Source organism: Vulpes lagopus, chromosome 1 (genome assembly GCF_018345385.1).
Source record: "Vulpes lagopus strain Blue_001 chromosome 1, ASM1834538v1, whole genome shotgun sequence".
NCBI classification, from domain to species: domain Eukaryota; kingdom Metazoa; phylum Chordata; class Mammalia; order Carnivora; family Canidae; genus Vulpes; species Vulpes lagopus.
The window spans coordinates 36,114,138-36,131,292 of NC_054824.1; the positions used below are offsets into that span (position 1 = coordinate 36,114,138).

At 46.5% G+C, this 17,155-nt stretch overlaps 2 protein-coding genes across 4 annotated transcripts in view; one reads left to right on the plus strand and one right to left on the minus strand.

Annotated features, from left to right (window-relative positions):
- Positions 1-9,753: 9,753 nt before the first annotated feature.
- On the minus strand, positions 9,754-10,984 carry LOC121494641 (ubiquitin-conjugating enzyme E2 N). The gene has a single exon (XM_041761304.1). The coding sequence runs from the start codon at positions 10,920-10,922 to the stop codon at positions 10,464-10,466; it is 459 nt and encodes a 152-aa protein (XP_041617238.1). The 5' UTR covers positions 10,923-10,984; the 3' UTR covers positions 9,754-10,463.
- Positions 10,985-15,449: 4,465 nt separating this feature from the next.
- COL12A1 (collagen type XII alpha 1 chain) overlaps positions 15,450-17,155 on the plus strand; it is a 116,569-nt gene continuing 114,863 nt past the window's right edge. For 2 of the 3 annotated variants that reach the window (XM_041762257.1, XM_041762277.1), the window contains exon 1: positions 15,450-15,685. The gene's annotated coding sequence lies outside the window, so the exon portion shown is untranslated. The remainder of the gene's footprint in view (positions 15,686-17,155) is intronic. The other variant, XM_041762286.1, reaches the window with a different exon arrangement.

Genomic DNA, 17,155 nt, shown 5'->3' on the forward strand with positions numbered 1-17,155 from the left:
ACTTTCTGACATGTCTAACTTTTCTCCTACTCATTCATTACCTTCTTCATTTTGGAAATTTTCAAGACTAGAGCTGATCCATGAAAACCTCATCTCTCTCTCTCTCTCTCTCTGTTTTTGTACTTCATACTTCCTTCATTAAGGACATCCTTTTCTTATCTGGATGACTAACTAACTCCTACAGCATCTTGGCTCAAGCTCAAGCTTGCATCATCTCTCTTTAGGGAGTCCTTTGTTTCTAGAAACCTGGTGTAGGTACCCCACTGTGTGCTCCTGCCCACCTAGCCTATCTCCACCAATGCAGTTAGTACTCAATATTGTAGCTTTGTTTGCTCTTCTCTTCTCCACTGGACTATAAACTGCTTAAAATAATGGACTGTCTTTCATCTCTGTATTCCTAGATCTCAGTAAAGTGCTTGTCTTATAGCAAATCTACAACAAATTCTTCTCTAAAAAATTTTTTTTCTTAGCTCTGAGATTCCAAATATCTCAAACATGTTTTTCTTTAATACATTTTAAAAGTTAAATTTATTGAGGAGTAATTCATATACAATAAAGTTCACATTTAAAATTGTACATGTTGATGAACTTTGCCAAATGTATATGATCTTGTAACCACACCACAACTGTGATTTAGACCATTTCCACCACCTCTAAAAGTTCCATTTGCTCCTCTGTAGTCAATCCTCTATCGCATCTCCTGCCCTTGGAAACCACTGCTTTGACTTCTGTCTCCACAGTTTTGCTAGTGCTATATTAACAAATAAAATAGGATGATATGCAGCATGTGTGGGCATACATTTTATTGCACTTGATTTATTGTACTTCACAAATATTGTGCTTTTACAAATTGAAGGTTTGTGGCAACCCTGTGTTAAGCAAGTCCATTGGCACCATTTTTCCACAGCATTTGCTCATGTATGACTCTGTGTCACATTTTGGTGATTCTGCAATATTTCAGACTTTACTATTATTATTATATTTGTTATAGTGATCTGTGGTCGGTGATCTTTGCTGTTACTATTGTATTTGTTTCAGGGTGCCACAAATTGTGCCCCATTAGACAATGAACTTACTTGATAAATATTGTGTGTCTTCTTCCTGTTGCCCGTCTCTATCTCTCCTCAGGCCTCCTACTCCCTGAGACACAACAGTATTGAAATTAGGCCCATTAATAACCTTATGATGGCCTGAAAGTGTTCAAATGAAAGGAAAAGTTAATAGAGGTGGCAACCTTCGTTGTTGTCTTATTTTAAGAAATTGCCACAGCTCCTCCCACCTTCAGCAACCACCACAAGGATCAGTCAGCAGTCATTAAAACTAAGGCAAGACCTTCCACCAGCAAAAAGATTATGACTCGCAGAAAGCTCAAATGATGGTTAGCATTTTTAGCAACAAAGTCTTTTTAAATTAGGGTATGTACATTGTTGTTTTAGACATAATGCTATTGCACACTTAATAGACTACAGTTTACTGTAAAGATAACTTTTATACATGCTGGGAAACCAAAAAATTCAGTTGACTCACTATATTGCAATATTCACTCGATTGTGGTTGGTCTAGAACCAAACCCATAACATCTCCAGTGTGTGTCTGTCTGCATTCCTCTGTGTTTGACTTTTTTCACTGGACATGACCTGTGAGATCCACCCATGTTATCTCTATCAGCAGTTTATTCCTTTCCATGTCTAAGCAGTACCCATCTTATGCATGGTCTAAATATGTTTATCCACTTGATGCTATAATTGTTTCCAGTTTTTTACTATTAGGGATAATAGTGCTAAAAAATCACATGTAGATATTTATATGGACATAGGTTTTCATTTCTCTTGGATAAATATATAAGTTTGGGATTTCTGGGTTGTATGGTAAGTGTGTGTTTAAGTTCATAATAAAATACTAGCCTACAAAGCAATCGTACCAATTTTTACTTCTATCAGTAGTATTTGCGGCTTTCAGTTAACAGCGATTTTATTTTTTAAAATTTTCTTTAAAAGATTTTATTTATATATAGAGAGAACGAGAGAGAGAGAGCATGAGCACAAGCAGGGGGAGGGGCAGGGGAAGAGGGAGAAGCAGACTCTCTGCTGATCAGGGAGCCCAACGTGGGGCTCGATCCCAGGACTCCGGGATCACACCCTGAGCGAAAGGCAGATGCTTAACCCAGGTGCTCCTCATAAGTGCTTTTAAAATGAGTATCTTTCTGGTTTTATAGTTGTCAGATATTACCAGGTTACTAAAAATGTGTAAAAATAAATGGATAAATGTACTGATGTCTAGCTTTTTCTGGTTGCCAGAGTAGAAAAATGTTGAATACGACCCATTCCTCCCAAATAATTCCTCTGCTGTTTTAATTAGCAATACTTGAAATTCCTTCCTTGCCATGTCACGTCCCCCCAAAACTTTGTTAGAACTCGAAGTCCTCAGGAAGCTGATCTGATAGGATCACTTCATTAAGATTTATCAGGATGATACGAGTCGAGTGGGAGAGCCATTCCGAGTACGGAGAATCTGGGGACGAGCCAAAGACTAGAAGAGCAGAGTTCCAGGATGAAGAGACACGCAGCAAATGGCCAACAACCAGGCTGGAAGGGGACTGGAGCTGGCCAGCTGTTCTACTGCTGTGCTAGCTGTGGCGGCAGATCGGGGTTTGAGAACAAGTTGTGCCACTTTCTAGTCACATGGCTTTAGCAAATCCTGTAACCTTTTATTTACATGTCAGATTTTTTTTTCTCTTCCATCTGAGATCTGAGGAAATAATAGTGCCTCAAATAATTGTTGTGGGCATTGTACTGAGATGAACCGGTAAGTGCAACATATGCTTCATGAGTGTCTTTTAATTGGTTACTTTAAAAAACTGCTTTCCCTCCTAAAAATTCTCATCTGTTGAATCTTCTTTTGTCTTTCACTCTATAATGACCCTGCCAATGGTCCTCTTTCTCAGATTCATTTAATCTCTGTTCCTGCTCCTTGAGAACACCCTACATGCTTTAGAATAGTAGTCTGTGGTACTTTCATAAATTTCTTCCTACCACAGTCTGTCTCAGACCCAGAGAACAAAATTGTATTTAGATGTGATTGTGTGAGATGTCAAAGCCTACTCAAATTACCTTGCCATGGACTTGAGGTAGAATTCAAATCAATCTGAGATGCTAGGAGCCTTCTCAGCATTTGAGGGGGTGTAGAGATCCTTCTGTGACTCTTCCACCATCTTTTCACAGGAGAAGTTCAGACATAGTCATTTATAAAACGCCTACATTTTCCTGGAAATTCTCCTATATTCCCTTTCTATTTATAACTACATTTGTTTTGCCTTTTTTTGTGTTCCAGCATAATGTTTGTTTATAAAAAAGATGTCATGTAATCCTTGCAATGCCCTCTATGATAGGAAAGATGAAATGAAGTTTTAATGGAGTAAATGACTCGCTAGGGAAAACACATGTCTATGCCATGATGTCATCACTGATGATTCCATGGCCCCTTTGTTCTCTGGGGACCTGCTATTTCCATAGGCCGTCTAGCTCACAGGATGGTTTTGCTTTCAAGTAAAGCCAACCTCAAAATTATGCTAAGTGTGAGGGCCATAAGTAAATAGGAGTTAAGGAATTTCTGAAGACAATGGTGCAAAGAAGATTCCTCTGTTCTTGGCAGCTATTTCTCCAGACTGAGTGGAATGAGTCAAAATTCTGATTAAGGTTTTATTAAATCTGATGTCAGTAACCAGGACTATTTGGCACCTTGGATAGGGACTGGCTGAGCTGACTTTTTAGCTACCAAGTGCCCAGCCCAGCTCAGATGTCTGCAGAAGTGGGTATTTACCACCGCATTGCTATTATCAGTGGTAGAGTCTACCGATCATTTCCTATTTTCCCTTCTCTCTTTCTTCTGTAATAATGGAACCTCTGAATTTTAGATGGGTATCTGGGTGGCCAGAATAAACTATGTTGTCAAGCCTCCTTTGCAGCTAGATGTGGCCATGTGACTAAGTTCTGAACAAAGAAATATAATCACAATCATCAAAGAGCAGCTTGTGGGAATCTTTCTCCGAAGACAATAAAGATTACTGTGTGACCCCTGCTCCCCATTTTTCTTTTTGTCCTTTGCTTTTTCTTTTTTCCGTTTGGCTAAAATTTGTATGACATACCTTAAATCAGAACATGGACCATGTAGTACCTTGAAATAGAAGCCTCATCCGTGGAGTATTAAAATGATAGAACCTGCATGTCTGAGGACTTCATGGACCAAGTGATGGTCTGAGCTGTGGACTGCCCATCTCTTGACTTCCATGACTGTTTTAGTTTCTGTCCCCTGTTGCTAGCAGCAGAACCTTCCTCCTCTTCCTCCTCCTCCTCCTTCATCTTTTTCTTCAGATTTTATTCATTTATTTTACAGAGAGAGAGAGCATAAGCAGGAGGAGCAGCAGAGGGAGAGGGCGAAGCAGGCTCTTCACTGAGCAGGGAGCCCAATGCCGGGCGCGATCCCAGGACCCTGGGATCGTGACCATGATGCTCAACTGACGGCACCACCCAGGCACCCTATTAGAACCCTTTTGGTTGCAGCAGAACTCCAATTGTGGACACTTTGAGGAGAGGAGAGATTAAAAGTGGGTGTGCCAATGTTCTCATGGATTCCCAAAGGTGGTCTCAGGAAGGAAGCAGACACTGCCTGTCATAGGATACGAGTCCATAACAGTGCAACTGTTCTGGTGCTGCTTCAATATCTGCAGCAAGTAGGCACCGAAGCTACCTCCCTTCTTGCCTGCTCTGGAGCAGGAACTCACAGCTCCGAGGCACCTGGTCTCCTTATTAGTAGCTCTGCCTACTGTTCTGGTAAGTGCTGGGTGGGCCAGGCATATCTAGATGCATATATCACTGCTTATTGGTGGTAATTTTGTTTTGCTTTAACTTTAAAAGATTTCAGATGCACAGATACTGTGACAGGTGGCAGGCTTCCACTGCTCTAGTCCAACGCTGTTCTTGAGGTAGTGAGGCAATGAGTCCCAACATGTTTTGCAAAATTAATGACATGCCCAAGAATAGGGTACGCAGAATAATGGAAAGAAGACCAACCAGGCCGTTGGCACCTGGATTCTAGTCCTGGCACCAATGATAGAAACATGACATCGAGCAAGCTACTGAACTGCTCTGCTCTGCGATCAGGTTTTGCTGTGAAATGACGCAGCAGGTTACATGACTCTAAGACCCCTATTGCTCTTAGATTTTGCTGGTTTTTCCTCATTATCCCTGATCTTTCTTCCATGATAATAGATCATCAGAGTTCTGTTATCATTCTGATAATTTCTAACATCATTAGATAGATGAGGCCTACCGTACAATTTTATTTCTGTCTCTAAAAGTATTCAACTTCACCTGTTTAATACACATACAGTAAAATACATTATAGTCTTTTCATTGGAAATGGAGGAAATAAACCAAATTTTTCCTCATCTTTGGATTTACATTAGTAAGAACAAGAAATAAATATCATTTTGAGTGTCCTTTAGCAAATGAAACTGGACCATGTTTTTGCCTGATTTAATCTTTAAAGCCAATGACAACAATGAAGCAGATTCTCTCCAGGTGTCACATGAAAGAGGAATTGTGGATGCTTGGGAAGCAAGTGGGGATGGGTTTGGTTCTCAAGTTGGCAACACCAGCCCTATGACCCTGGCCAGTCAACTTTCCCTCATTTTGCTGGTTTTGTCAAAATAATTTTCTAACTTCTGCTGGCAACACTGAACCCAAATTTAAACACTTCCTTGGAGCACTGATTTGGGGACCAGCACTACAGGTGATTGGCAATCCTGACCTGCAGGTACTAGATGATTCCCCTTAATCTTCCAAATAGTAGTTGGGGTCTCGGCCTGCTTTAGCACCGACTTCATGAATAGCAAAGGCAGCTTGTCTTATATAGGCATGTGTCAACTCTCACAGGCCATCAGAATGATCTGACAGCTTCAAAAATGTACAGATGTCCAGGCCCTACCATGAAGAACAGACTTCATTGGTCCAAGGGTGATGCTCAGACATCAGTACAGGCGTTTTTTTAGACTCCTTGAGTGATTATTTTGTGAAGGTAGGCTTGAGACCCATTGGCTTAGATCTCCTATAGTCACCTCAAGCCTCATGGTAGGGCAGTGGGGCAAAAGGGGGAGGAATTTCCAATCACAGAGCCCACACAATAGCCATATTGTGAAAGTCCATTATTTATTTGCTGAAATCTTCACCTTCACCTTAGCTCCAGTGGACAAATGGCAATGAGCATCAACCACCGTTAGAAAATGCAAGACCAGGGATCCCTGGGTGGCGCAGCGGTTTGGCGCCTGCCTTTGGCCCAGGGCGCGATCCTGGAGACCCGGGATCGAATCCCACGTCGGGCTCCCGCTGCATGGAGCCTGCCTCCCTCTGCCTGTGTCTTTGCCTCTCTCTCGTTCTCTCTCTGTGTGACTATCATAAATAAATTAAAAAAAAAAAAGAAAAAAAAGAAAATGCAAGACCAGACCTTTCAACTTCATCTTTGTAGGTAGCAATAAAAATAGTAAAGGCACAAGACTTCATTTCGAGAGTGCTAATGAAAACAATCTCAATACTTAGTTTCCTACTTCTGTGTTGTGAGCACAGCCTTAAATGTTCCTAACATTGGAGATCAGAATATTTTATTTTGGGGGTAGTTAGTGGTTCTGTTCAAAGTTATTGCCTCCCAGAAAAAACCCAAACATATAAGAGAAGAAGCCATTCAATAAATAAAAGTACACTTTAAAAAAACCTAGACCATGTGTGAAAGTTTGAAATGATTTTCTCAATTTAAACAATGAGTGAGGACTTTATGTACTTTCAGCCTGATGAGTCTAGCACTTGGGCAGCATAGACAGGGGGAGGATGGAGAAAATTGTTTAAGCATTTCCCAGATGCTTTTTGCATCACATGCAGTGTTATGTATTCAGCCACCCATGAACGTGCTTGCAGGAGAGCCAAGGAACAACAATGCCATCGTTTTCCCTTTGAATAACCAACTGCCTGTCACACAGAGTGCAAATGTGACTCTTCAGTAGTTTTTCACACTTTGCAAAATTCTGACAAAAAATAGAGAAGGATTTCTCTTTTTAGAAAAATCTGTATTGAAATCTGAGACATTATTTATATTTTATATAAACATATTAATAATAAAATGTAGTAGAAAGTTCCCCCACACTTTCTTGGTTAGGGGGGAAAACAAACCTTTAAGGATTTTGGTCATATGTAAGGTCATTTTGTCATCTCTTAAAACTAGCTTGCCTGTTGCATTTCCTTAATTTCTCCCATGGCGCATCATTCTTTCAGTCATCTGACTTTGCTCAGTACCCCCCTCTTGTTTTTTTTAAAGATTTTTATTTATTTATTCATGAGAGCCACACAGAGAGAGGCAGAGACTAGGCAGAGGGAGAAGCAGGCTCTCCGCAGTGAGCCTCATGTGGAACTCGATTCCAGGACCCCGACCTGAGCTGAAGGCAGATGCTCAACCACTGAGCCACCAAGGCGTCCCTTTGCTCCATCATTTGACGACATTTTCCCATCCTGACTTCCTAACACCAGTCAGCTTCCTCTTTGCACGCCACTGCTCTGAGCACAGGACCCTCTGAGTCTCTTACCTGGATGCTGCCCCCACCTTGCCTGCTGGCTGTTTTCTCAGCAAGTCACTGTGAACCCCACTGCCAAATTCATTTTTACACAAGATTTTTATCATTCTTTTGTGTGACAAGCGTTCTTTTTAATATACCAAAAAAGACCATGAATTCAGATATCAGAGAGCTGAGCGCAGATGTGAGTTCCAAAATTAACTAGTAAGTCACTTGAGTCCTCGGAGCATTAATTCCTTATCTATAGCATAGAGATTCGAATTAAGTATCATGGACTGACTATATGTAAAATGTTTCTTGCAGTGTCTGGAATACACCCTGTCAATTATTTGCTCAGTAATTATTATATTTAAAGGAGTAAATTCCAGAACCTCAGCCACTTCCAAGATCCAATGCGATTCCATCGTGCTCACAAACTTTCTGCTAGAACAGCTCTGCTTTATTTATTGCCCAAGACATTTCCTGTCCTTTTGCTATTTTTTCAACATCTCGTTTTGAATCTTGTGCTTGGAATGTTAACTGCTAGTCCTTTAAAGTCTTCCTCCTCCAGAAATTCTTCAGGGACCACTTCGGCATACCCTGCTTTCTCCCCTCCATGAACTTGCGGCAGTTCTTATTGTCAGGTCTGCCTTGCCTTATCTCTCCGTGGGGTCCCTCATGCTTCTGCATGTCTTTGGAGCAGGGGCACTTGCTGCTTTTGTTTCAGAGGATCACTTCTAGCAGCCTGAGAATTCAGAGGTAATTTCTCCGTGCAGAGCAAAGGGCAAGTTTGTTTACTGTCTAGTGTAACAAAGATAATGCCTCCTTTCAGGGCAAAAGTCAGGCAGGCTTACTGCCCTCAGAAAAGGCATGGTGTCCCCAAGCTCGGTCCTCTTCCCGTAATGCAACCCACTGTGTATGGAAGGGTCACCGGGCCTTCTTTGCACTAGCCTGCGGGAACTGGGGTCTGGAAAACCCGTACAAACGATGATACTCTGGCTGCTGGTCTTGCCGTCAGCCACACAGTCCTTTGGGTCTGGTTCCTTGTGTGTTCTCCCAGCATGTGTGAAACTGTAGTATGTTAACTTGTTAGCTTGCAAGTAAGATATAATTTCCGATCCTAGAATAGTTCTTGACAACTATTATTGTTATTATTTGGTTGCTATGGTTCCTAAATATTTCTTTTTTTCGTAACAATCTACTCTTTTCTCTCTTTTTCTTGTCATGGGTTTGGGAGAGACTGATTTATAGAGCAACTGGTTTGTGGAGAAATTGCTTTTTTTCTGCAGAATGTTCTGAATCACGGGTTGAGTTGATTGCTTCCTGCGATGTCATTTGTCTTGTTTCTGTATACCATGATTTTCCCCCAAATTACTTTTCATGTTGGTCTGTCAGCTTCCAATTACACACTGTCTCCAGACCTCTCTTGAATCATTTGACTTTTATGTTTATTTCTGGCCTTTGTTACTACATTTATGTTTTTTATGGACAGGACCTCTTTTGATTTGCCTTAAAAAAAAATTCCCAGCAGTTTCTAGTGACCATGATTAGAGTAACAGTGTTTGCTGAACGAACGCTCAAAAGACCAATGATTAAAGGAGTCTATCAGATAAGGGCCATCCTTTCTCTCCTTCCACCAGAGGGCGCATCCCATTTCATGTTGGATTTAAGAACATTTCAAAGACAGGGATTGAGTCTGCTTTGAGTACCTGGGTGACTGTGCTTCATAAATGTAGCTGAATGAAGGGGAAAGTGTATAAAAATGCTTTTTCAATGAAGCCTTAGTCTGGTTACACTTTATCCTACACAGGAGCTCCACCTGGGGCCAATGAAATTTCTGTGATTTCATCACTGTCGAATTTCACTTTCCTAATAGGGAATTTGAAGGCCAATACCAATTCTTAAAAGATTACTTCCTATGATTTTTTTGTAGTTTCCAGCAACCTGAAAGTTTATATCAGTTCGGACATACCAACTGTCCATACACAGAGCAGTGGTCTTCACTAGAAATCCCGGACCTTGTGCTACTTTGATGGTTATAAAATAAATAGATTCCAAGCCCCGAGGTGGTAAGGATGACTTGACCAGTATTGAAGCTGATGGAAATGAAGTGACAAAGGGTTGCTTTCTTAATTCTTTTTTTTTTTTTTTTTTTTTTTTTTTTTTTTTTTTTTTTTTAGAATAACAAAAAATATTTTACTAAAACATAAGATTTACAGAAGTTTCCAGACAAGCCATACAAAATGGTCACAAGCTTTTTCTTGAAGGAAGGATTCTACACTTGACAGCAAAGTCACAATGTTATTAGTGAGGGCTGTAATGTTTGTTTAATGTTCCCATTTTGGTTCAAATAATCAAGCTTGTCCATCTACAGCGTCTAAATAAAGTTAGACTTGGCTAGAGAGCATATTCTAAAGAACTGGTTAGCTGCTTTTAACCGATGCAATTAGATCACCATAAAAGGGGGGAAAGGAGCCCATAAAATTAAAATAAAACTACCTCTCCCCCTCAAAAATAATAATAAAGAAAAACACCCACACCCCTGCAGCTAACCCTGACAACTACCTTCATTCACAGTGCTTTATACTTAAACCATGATGGGGGAAATGAATAAAAGCAGAGAGGGGCCACTGCTTTTAAACGTTTCACAACAATCCAGATGGTACTTCTAGCCTCTGCTCATGCTTTACAACAGTGAATCAGGACAAGACATAGATTTGCTAATGTGCATTTAATCACCAAAGGACTGAAGATGTCTGGGCTTTTATTCTGTAATGTTTCTAAGACTTTGTCCATTAAATGCAAACAAAAAAGGAAGAAGTCTTGGCAGAACAGGAGAAGTGATGCACACTTGATGATCAGATCGATTTTAAATATTATTCATGGCATATAGCCTAGTCCATGCTCTAGCTGTTTCTATGGCTTGGGCTTCGTTGGTCTTCCACTGCTCCGCTACATCATTTGCTAACGGATCATCTGGATTGGGAGCACTTAACAAAGCCTGGATCGATAGCAGAACTGTGCGGATCTGCAGTGCTGGGGACCACTTATCTTTCAAAATATCTAAACATATTCTTCCCAACTTGTCTACATTAGGATGATAAATTTTGGTCATGAAACGTACTTTAGGGGCTGCCATCGGGTATTCTTCTGGAAGGAATAGTTCCAGTTTAAAAGTCCCTCCCTCAAAGGGGGAATCCTGGGGGCCAGCAATGACCACATGAAAATAACGGGCGTTGCTCTCATCTGGTTCTGCTTTAATGCCAGGAACTGGTTCTGCCAGCAAACGCTGGGTTTCCTTGATAATCCTGCGGGGCAGCCCGGCCATCTTGTCAGATCCCGAGTTCGGCCTCAGCTCTCGACCCTGGCTCCGCTCGCCTCACGCACGAGTGGAAGTCCTGCTTTCTTAATTCTTAAGTGAATTTATTTCCTTGTATCTTTCAGTTTGTTCAAGGAGGTCAGAGCCAACTGAATAATCAGTTCCCATCAGCACTGGACTTGTATTAAATTTGAATGGCTCATCCTAAGAAAACACTGTATTAGGATGCAGATGTTTTTTTATTTTGTTTTTTAGACTTCATAACTTTCCATGCAACCACCACTTTTTGAGGTCACATGAGCTTTGAGCTAGCCACCGTAGGGAGGAGGATACATATGATGTAGTTATCGTTTTCTGCTCTAAGTTGCTGACACTCTGACAGGGAGAGATTGTTTCAGGACAAGTGGGAGGTCTGGATGAGGTGTGCACAAAGCCTGTAGACTTCACGGGAATAGTTCTTTGTTGAAGCAGCAGAACCTGTCAAGAAGGCAGGAGTGCAGTACCTTCTCTCCTCCTTCCTTGAGCGATGGCTTTGGTCTCTGGATTCTTCAGCTTTGCTAGCACAGAGGGCAGTTGTCCACTGCTTCTCATTTTTTTTTTTTTTTGCTTCTCATTTTTAGTGTGAATCCATTCTGAAGCCATAAACTCTTCAGAGCTGTGAGGGGGCCAGTGAAGTTGCGTCAAGCGGCCCAGGTGTTCTTTGGCACAATTTCCAGGGCAAGGCCTCCTCTTAATTATCTTTTTTTTTCCTCTTAATTATCTTAATGACAAGCTCAGAGCTTGTCATTGTACAGGCACATGGAAGGTGCACAGTAAGTGCATTTTGACTTAGTGCACAGGGTTCTAAAGGAGAGGATTCAGATACACCATTTTTGATGTGACTTCTTGACTCTTCAGATACACTGCCTCTCTACCCCTGAGAATCGGTGTAGATAGAGTACTGCCTCTTCTCTTCACACTCTTACCTTGTGAACACGTTCTTTACCAAGGACCCTTAGAGTCCCCTCCGGGTACAGCCCACACACAGCCCCCAGAACTGGACAAACAATGCACAGTTTTGGGACCCCCTTCCCTTCCCCACTAGATCTCTCAGCAAGAACTTGTGGGGGAAGCACCCTCACCCGCTCCAGGAAAGTTTGCTAGGTTAACCCCAAGCAAGCCAACGAGGAGGCCGCTTTTGCCTTTTTATAAACTAGGGATGACCCTGTAATCTGAACTCCTTCCTGAAAGTAGCACCTCTTCCTTTGTTCACCCCTGACCCAAACCTTGCTGCAGGCTTCAGGCAAGAATTTCCACAGGCGGTTAGTTAACCACAAAGAAAGTTTACGCCACCTCCTAAGTTGTTCTGCAGTCTTGTCGGCTCTCAGCCATTCCTGGGAATCAGACAGATGAATGACACATTTTTCAAAAACTCACTTAAAACCCTGGCGCGACAGCGTGGGCCTTTGCCCTCCGGCGCCGGCGCTCGCGCTGACCGCTAGATCGCGCTGTCGGACAAGGAATCTGAAGCTCGGGACCCGCCGGGAACCCAGGAGTCGGAGGGAGAAGAGGTGGGAGCAGAACACTGGGAGAGTAAGGAGAGGGAGACCCCCGGGGATAGCCTCGGGGCTAAAAGCCATAGAAACAACCAAACTGAATAAATTCAACCAGCTCTGACTCAATGTATAAATATCAGTTTGTTGCAAACATTAACGTATTCCAAGGGGTGTCAAGAACTGGACGCTCTACAAAAGGGGGCAGACTGGAAGAGGGTTTACATGGTTTTGTTTTGTTTTGTTTTTTTTGGTGTGTGTGTGTGTTTTAACCCATTTGTTCACTTAACCATGGTAGAAGGCTAGCTTGCACAAGCCCCCCCCCCCGTGTGTGTGTGTGTGTGTGGGGGGGGCAAACCGGGCAGACATCGCACTGGAAGGCCCCTGAGGAACCTCTTAGGACACCCTTGAGTTGCTCTTCTGTCCCTTGGGAATGGGTGTGCTTGGATTAGCTTGTGGATGTGTCTCTTCCTCTTCCTCTCACCCTACTTTGGAAGCATTGCCTAGAGATCCTTTTTTGGAGGGACAGAGGGTGTTTTTGAGGCCAGTGGTTTTGTTACAGACCTTTGCAGCAACTATTTTAATGCATTTAATCTGTCTTTGAGCAAGAGAATGCTTAATAGAGGATGGCCACGGGGGTCCTCTGGACGCCAGTCTGGGCTGGAGAGTGGCCCAAAGTGAGCGCTCTTGGAGGCCCCCTCCCCACTCCAGGAAAGAGGTACCCCCATGGCTCCCTGGCGGGAGACTGACCGCTAAGAAATACATGTGCAGCTCTGAGTGAAAGCGACAGGAGAGAACTCTTTTAAAACATGTAATAACAACGCCCAGGTTACATTGCTCCCCACTCAACAGCTTTGCCACCACAAATTAAAAACAACAAAAGTACGTAAAGAAAAGCATAGGCGCGCGCGCGCACACACACACGCACACACACCACCTGGGCGAAATGCAAACCCCAGGCAACCTTGGCTGGCGTGCAAGGCAGCAATTATCCTTTTTCTAGACAGTGGGGGGGGGTGGGGGCGGCTTCCCAAAGGGCGTCCCTGGCGGCTCCAGGCCACTTAGCAGGCCAGGGCGTCTGCGGGGCGCGTCTCAGCGCGACCCGGTGTCCAGCGGGCGGCGGCCGGGACATCTCTGCCCCTCGGCTCTAAGCCCGCCACCAGCCCACGTGCGTCCGTTAGAAGGAATCTGAGCGAGCGTGCGGGTAGAGGGCGGGCCCGCGGGAAGGCCGGCTCTCCCCGGGTTGGGGTTAAGAGCTCGTGACCTCGCTCTGCGTCGTGCACGTCGGGTTATGCACGCCCGGGATGCGCTCCCGCCTGGGGGGCTTGTGCCAGACACCCGGGTTGTGAGAGTTTGAAGGGGGAAGAGGCTGCGCCCTGTGCGCGTGTGTGGGCTCTTTGTGAGAGCAGCCCAGCTGGACTTCGAGTGGGTCGTGTGTGCTCAGGGAATGTGCAGAGGTGGAGATTCCCATCCCCCCCATTCCTCCCCCCACCCCAGTCTTCTCTCTGGCCGCCTCTGGCTTTCGCTGGAGGCCGCGGTGAGTCGGGCAGGGGTGGCGGGGCGGGGGGAGCGAGGGCGCTCAGCAAGTTCTTGTCGGTCTCAAGGCAAGTTCAGAGGGTATCGCGCCTGTTGCAGGGAAGGCCAAATTTGCAGACGTCAGATCAAATAGGGAAGAGAGATTTACATTAGTGACAAAATCTCTGCTTTTACTATTTCGGGGAGGTCAATTCCAGCCTCGCTCCTGCGTTCGCCCGCGAGCCCCCGCCCCCATCCGGGTCGCACAGCCTTGCAGGGTTAACCTCTGCCCGTCTAGAGGCCAAAAGTGCAGCGCTTGCGCCGCGGGCGCCGACGTGGGGAATCGGAACCTCTCCCGGGGCGTTTCCCGACGCCACAGTGTAGGAGCCCCGCGCTTCCTCCCGTGCGCCCAGCACCGTTTGGCAACCCCGAGTGCCAGGCTCCCAGCTCGCGGCCAACGGGGTGGAGCCGAGGGGAGGGGGCGGTAGGAAGGAGAAGGTGCTGGCGGAATGTCTGCCCGCATTTAGCCTCCATCTCCTCGGTAGTTGGGGGAAACTTAACTTCATTCTTCTCCTTGACCCCGCGGGGTTTCAAGGGCAAAGTTTTTGGTCCAAGCCCCCCCGCCCCGCCCCGTCCCCGGGGGCCCGGTTATGCTCAGGGTCTCCACGGTGATTGCAACTTGGTTTCGAGCGGCTTCTTGTTCTGAAGATCCCCAGGTTTGTGTCACTGCGTCCCTCGCCCTGTCTCTTGGCTCAAATCAAGCCCCTCAGTTCCGTCCCAAAGCATCCGAGAAGCGAGACAGGACTGGGAAAGCCATCGCGTCGCGGCGCCCGCGCGGGCTGCTCTTCGGGTTTCCAATCGCCGCTCCGAGATTGAAAAAGACAGAAGGCGCGCCGCGTGCACAGACACTTAGTTAATGGAAACCCTGTAAATCGGTTTTAAGTGCACCCAGGACGGAGAGGGAGCGGGCGGTGGGGTGGGGGAGGGAAGTGTGGGTGGTGATGGTGGGGGATGGGGCAAGGGTGGGTGGGGGTCGGTCACGCTGTTTTGCAGTTCGGAATAGAAGAGTCGCTTCCCTCCCTCCTACTGTTCTTAATTTAGAAAAAAAAAATAAATAAATTCATTAAAGAAAATCTCAAGGATAGGGAAACCCGAGCTCCCCAGCCCGCCCCAAGCAGAGGAGCGCGCGGCTTCCCTTGGCGGCGAACCCGACCGCGGCTGTCCCCCTCCTCGCTTCCTCCTCCCCCTCGCTGCATCCCTGCCCTCCCCCTCCCGGCGGGGCGCTGCTACTACGGGGCTCGCCACCTCACGCCGAAGGAATGCTGGAAGTATGCACACGTTCCCAAAAGTAGACCTCCTTCACCGCCGGAGGAGCATACATCACCCCGTGGCAGCCGTCCACCTTCTCAGGCGTTTCGTAACCGAGTAAACTGAGAGCTGGGAACAGCCCTCTATTAAGTAGCCCGCGGCGCGGAGCCTCTTCCCACTCGACCCAGGCGAGCCGTCGCAGACGCGTCCGCGCGCGGGCAGCTGCGGCCCCGGGCAGCCTCCGCCGCTCCTCCCGGATCCTCAGCCCCTTCGCCTCCCGGGTGGCCCTGCGGCCGCGCATCCCGGCAGCCGCCAGGTGCTCCTGGAGCGCGGCGGCCACTGCCCGGGCGTGCGGGGGGCGGGGGTCGACGCCGGGAAGCCGCTGTCGCCGCCGCCGCTCGGTGCCCACCGCCTCAGGTCGGTCCCGCTTCTAGCCCTTTCCCTCCCCGCGCGCCTCGCCAGGTAACCAGGGGAACGTGCACCTCGTCTGCTCCCTGCTTTGCCCCAAGCCCTTTAAAAGATCGCGGGCCAGAGCCGCGTGCACTCGCAGGAGTGGAGCCGTGCCCGAGATTTGCCGGGGGTCCCGGGGGTTCTGTGGTTCATTGTGTCTTTGGGGGAGAAAGAACTATAGCTTTTCAGACCGGCGGACCTAAGGGCGGCTGGGAGCGCGTAAAGCACCCTGTCCAGGGCGGGAGGGCGACTTCATCTATAGATGCTGCGGATTTCAGTGAAGGGGGCCCCCGGTTCTGCGGCCCCCTCGCCGTCCCTCGGCCGTAGCCCCCCCGGTGCTGTAGTGCAGCCCCGGCGCGGCGCTGGGAAGGTATTTTAGTGACGCAGGGTGCAGAGCGCTCTGCAGCTCATCGGGGCTGCGCGGGTGTGTGTGGCATCTTGAGACAGATTCCTAGTCCACTGTTCTGGCTCCTTTGCTTTTCAAGACATCTGAGATGGTGGGTGAATCCAGCTCTCAGGGGACTCAGCCTTGGCCGACTTTCCCAACTTCTGGAGAAAGCTCCCCCCTCCCGACCTCGTCCCGAGTGCATTGGTCGGGGCTCTCTCTACTCCGGGTCCGGGGGACCCTTGAAGTAGTTTCCATCCCAAATCCTACATAGTATAAAGATCAGAGAGCTCGGGGGCGCCGGGATCATTTATGGAGCGAGCCGCGAAGCCAGGGAGCAAGAGAGGTACCCCAAATCGAGTGTCCTTAGGGAAAGGTGACCCTTTCGAGGCGTCCCAGAGCCGCCTCCCTCCCCCCTGCTTCTGCCTCAGCCTGGACTTTGTGACCCCACTGTCACATATGCTGGGGTACTGGGGAAGCACGGTGCAGGAAAGGAAATGAGCCCCAAACTCGCCCTTGGCTACGTAAGGTCAAGGTCGCAGTGGGTAAAAGAGGAGGTTAGGTGATGCGCTCGGGATCTGGAGGAACCCCGTGGGGGTGGGAGGAGGTGTCATTTTATTTTTTAACTGGACCCAGGAGTTAAAGAATTGGTCTTTTCCAGCGGGGTGGGGAAGAGGGGAAGGTTGGTGGAAGGAGACCCGTCCCTTAAGACCTCCCCCCGCAACTGGCTCCCTTCATTCACGAGGGTGGTGTAAGGAAATCCTTGCGGACATGTAGGGGTGGCCGCTTTCAGATATTTATGTCAGAGAATGCTCAATGAAGCACTAATCTAAGCATTCACATAAATGTTTTGGCTAAAAGGAGAGAAAACTTTTTTTTTTTTTTTTAATGAAACATATGGAGGGAATGACTGGCAGGCTGGTAGAGAACTACGTTCCGATGCTCCGGGCGCATCGGGATTCATCCTTGCCGCTGAGTCAGGCAGCCAATAGGTGGCGCTCTAGACCCAGACAAAAGCAGTTGCGCTGGTAAGGTTTTTGTGAAGAGTTCAG

Coding starts and splice junctions, on each gene's coding strand:
- LOC121494641 (XM_041761304.1), bottom strand. CDS start 10,922: ATGGCCGGGCTGCCCCGCAGGATTATCAAGGAAACCCAGCGTTTGCTG.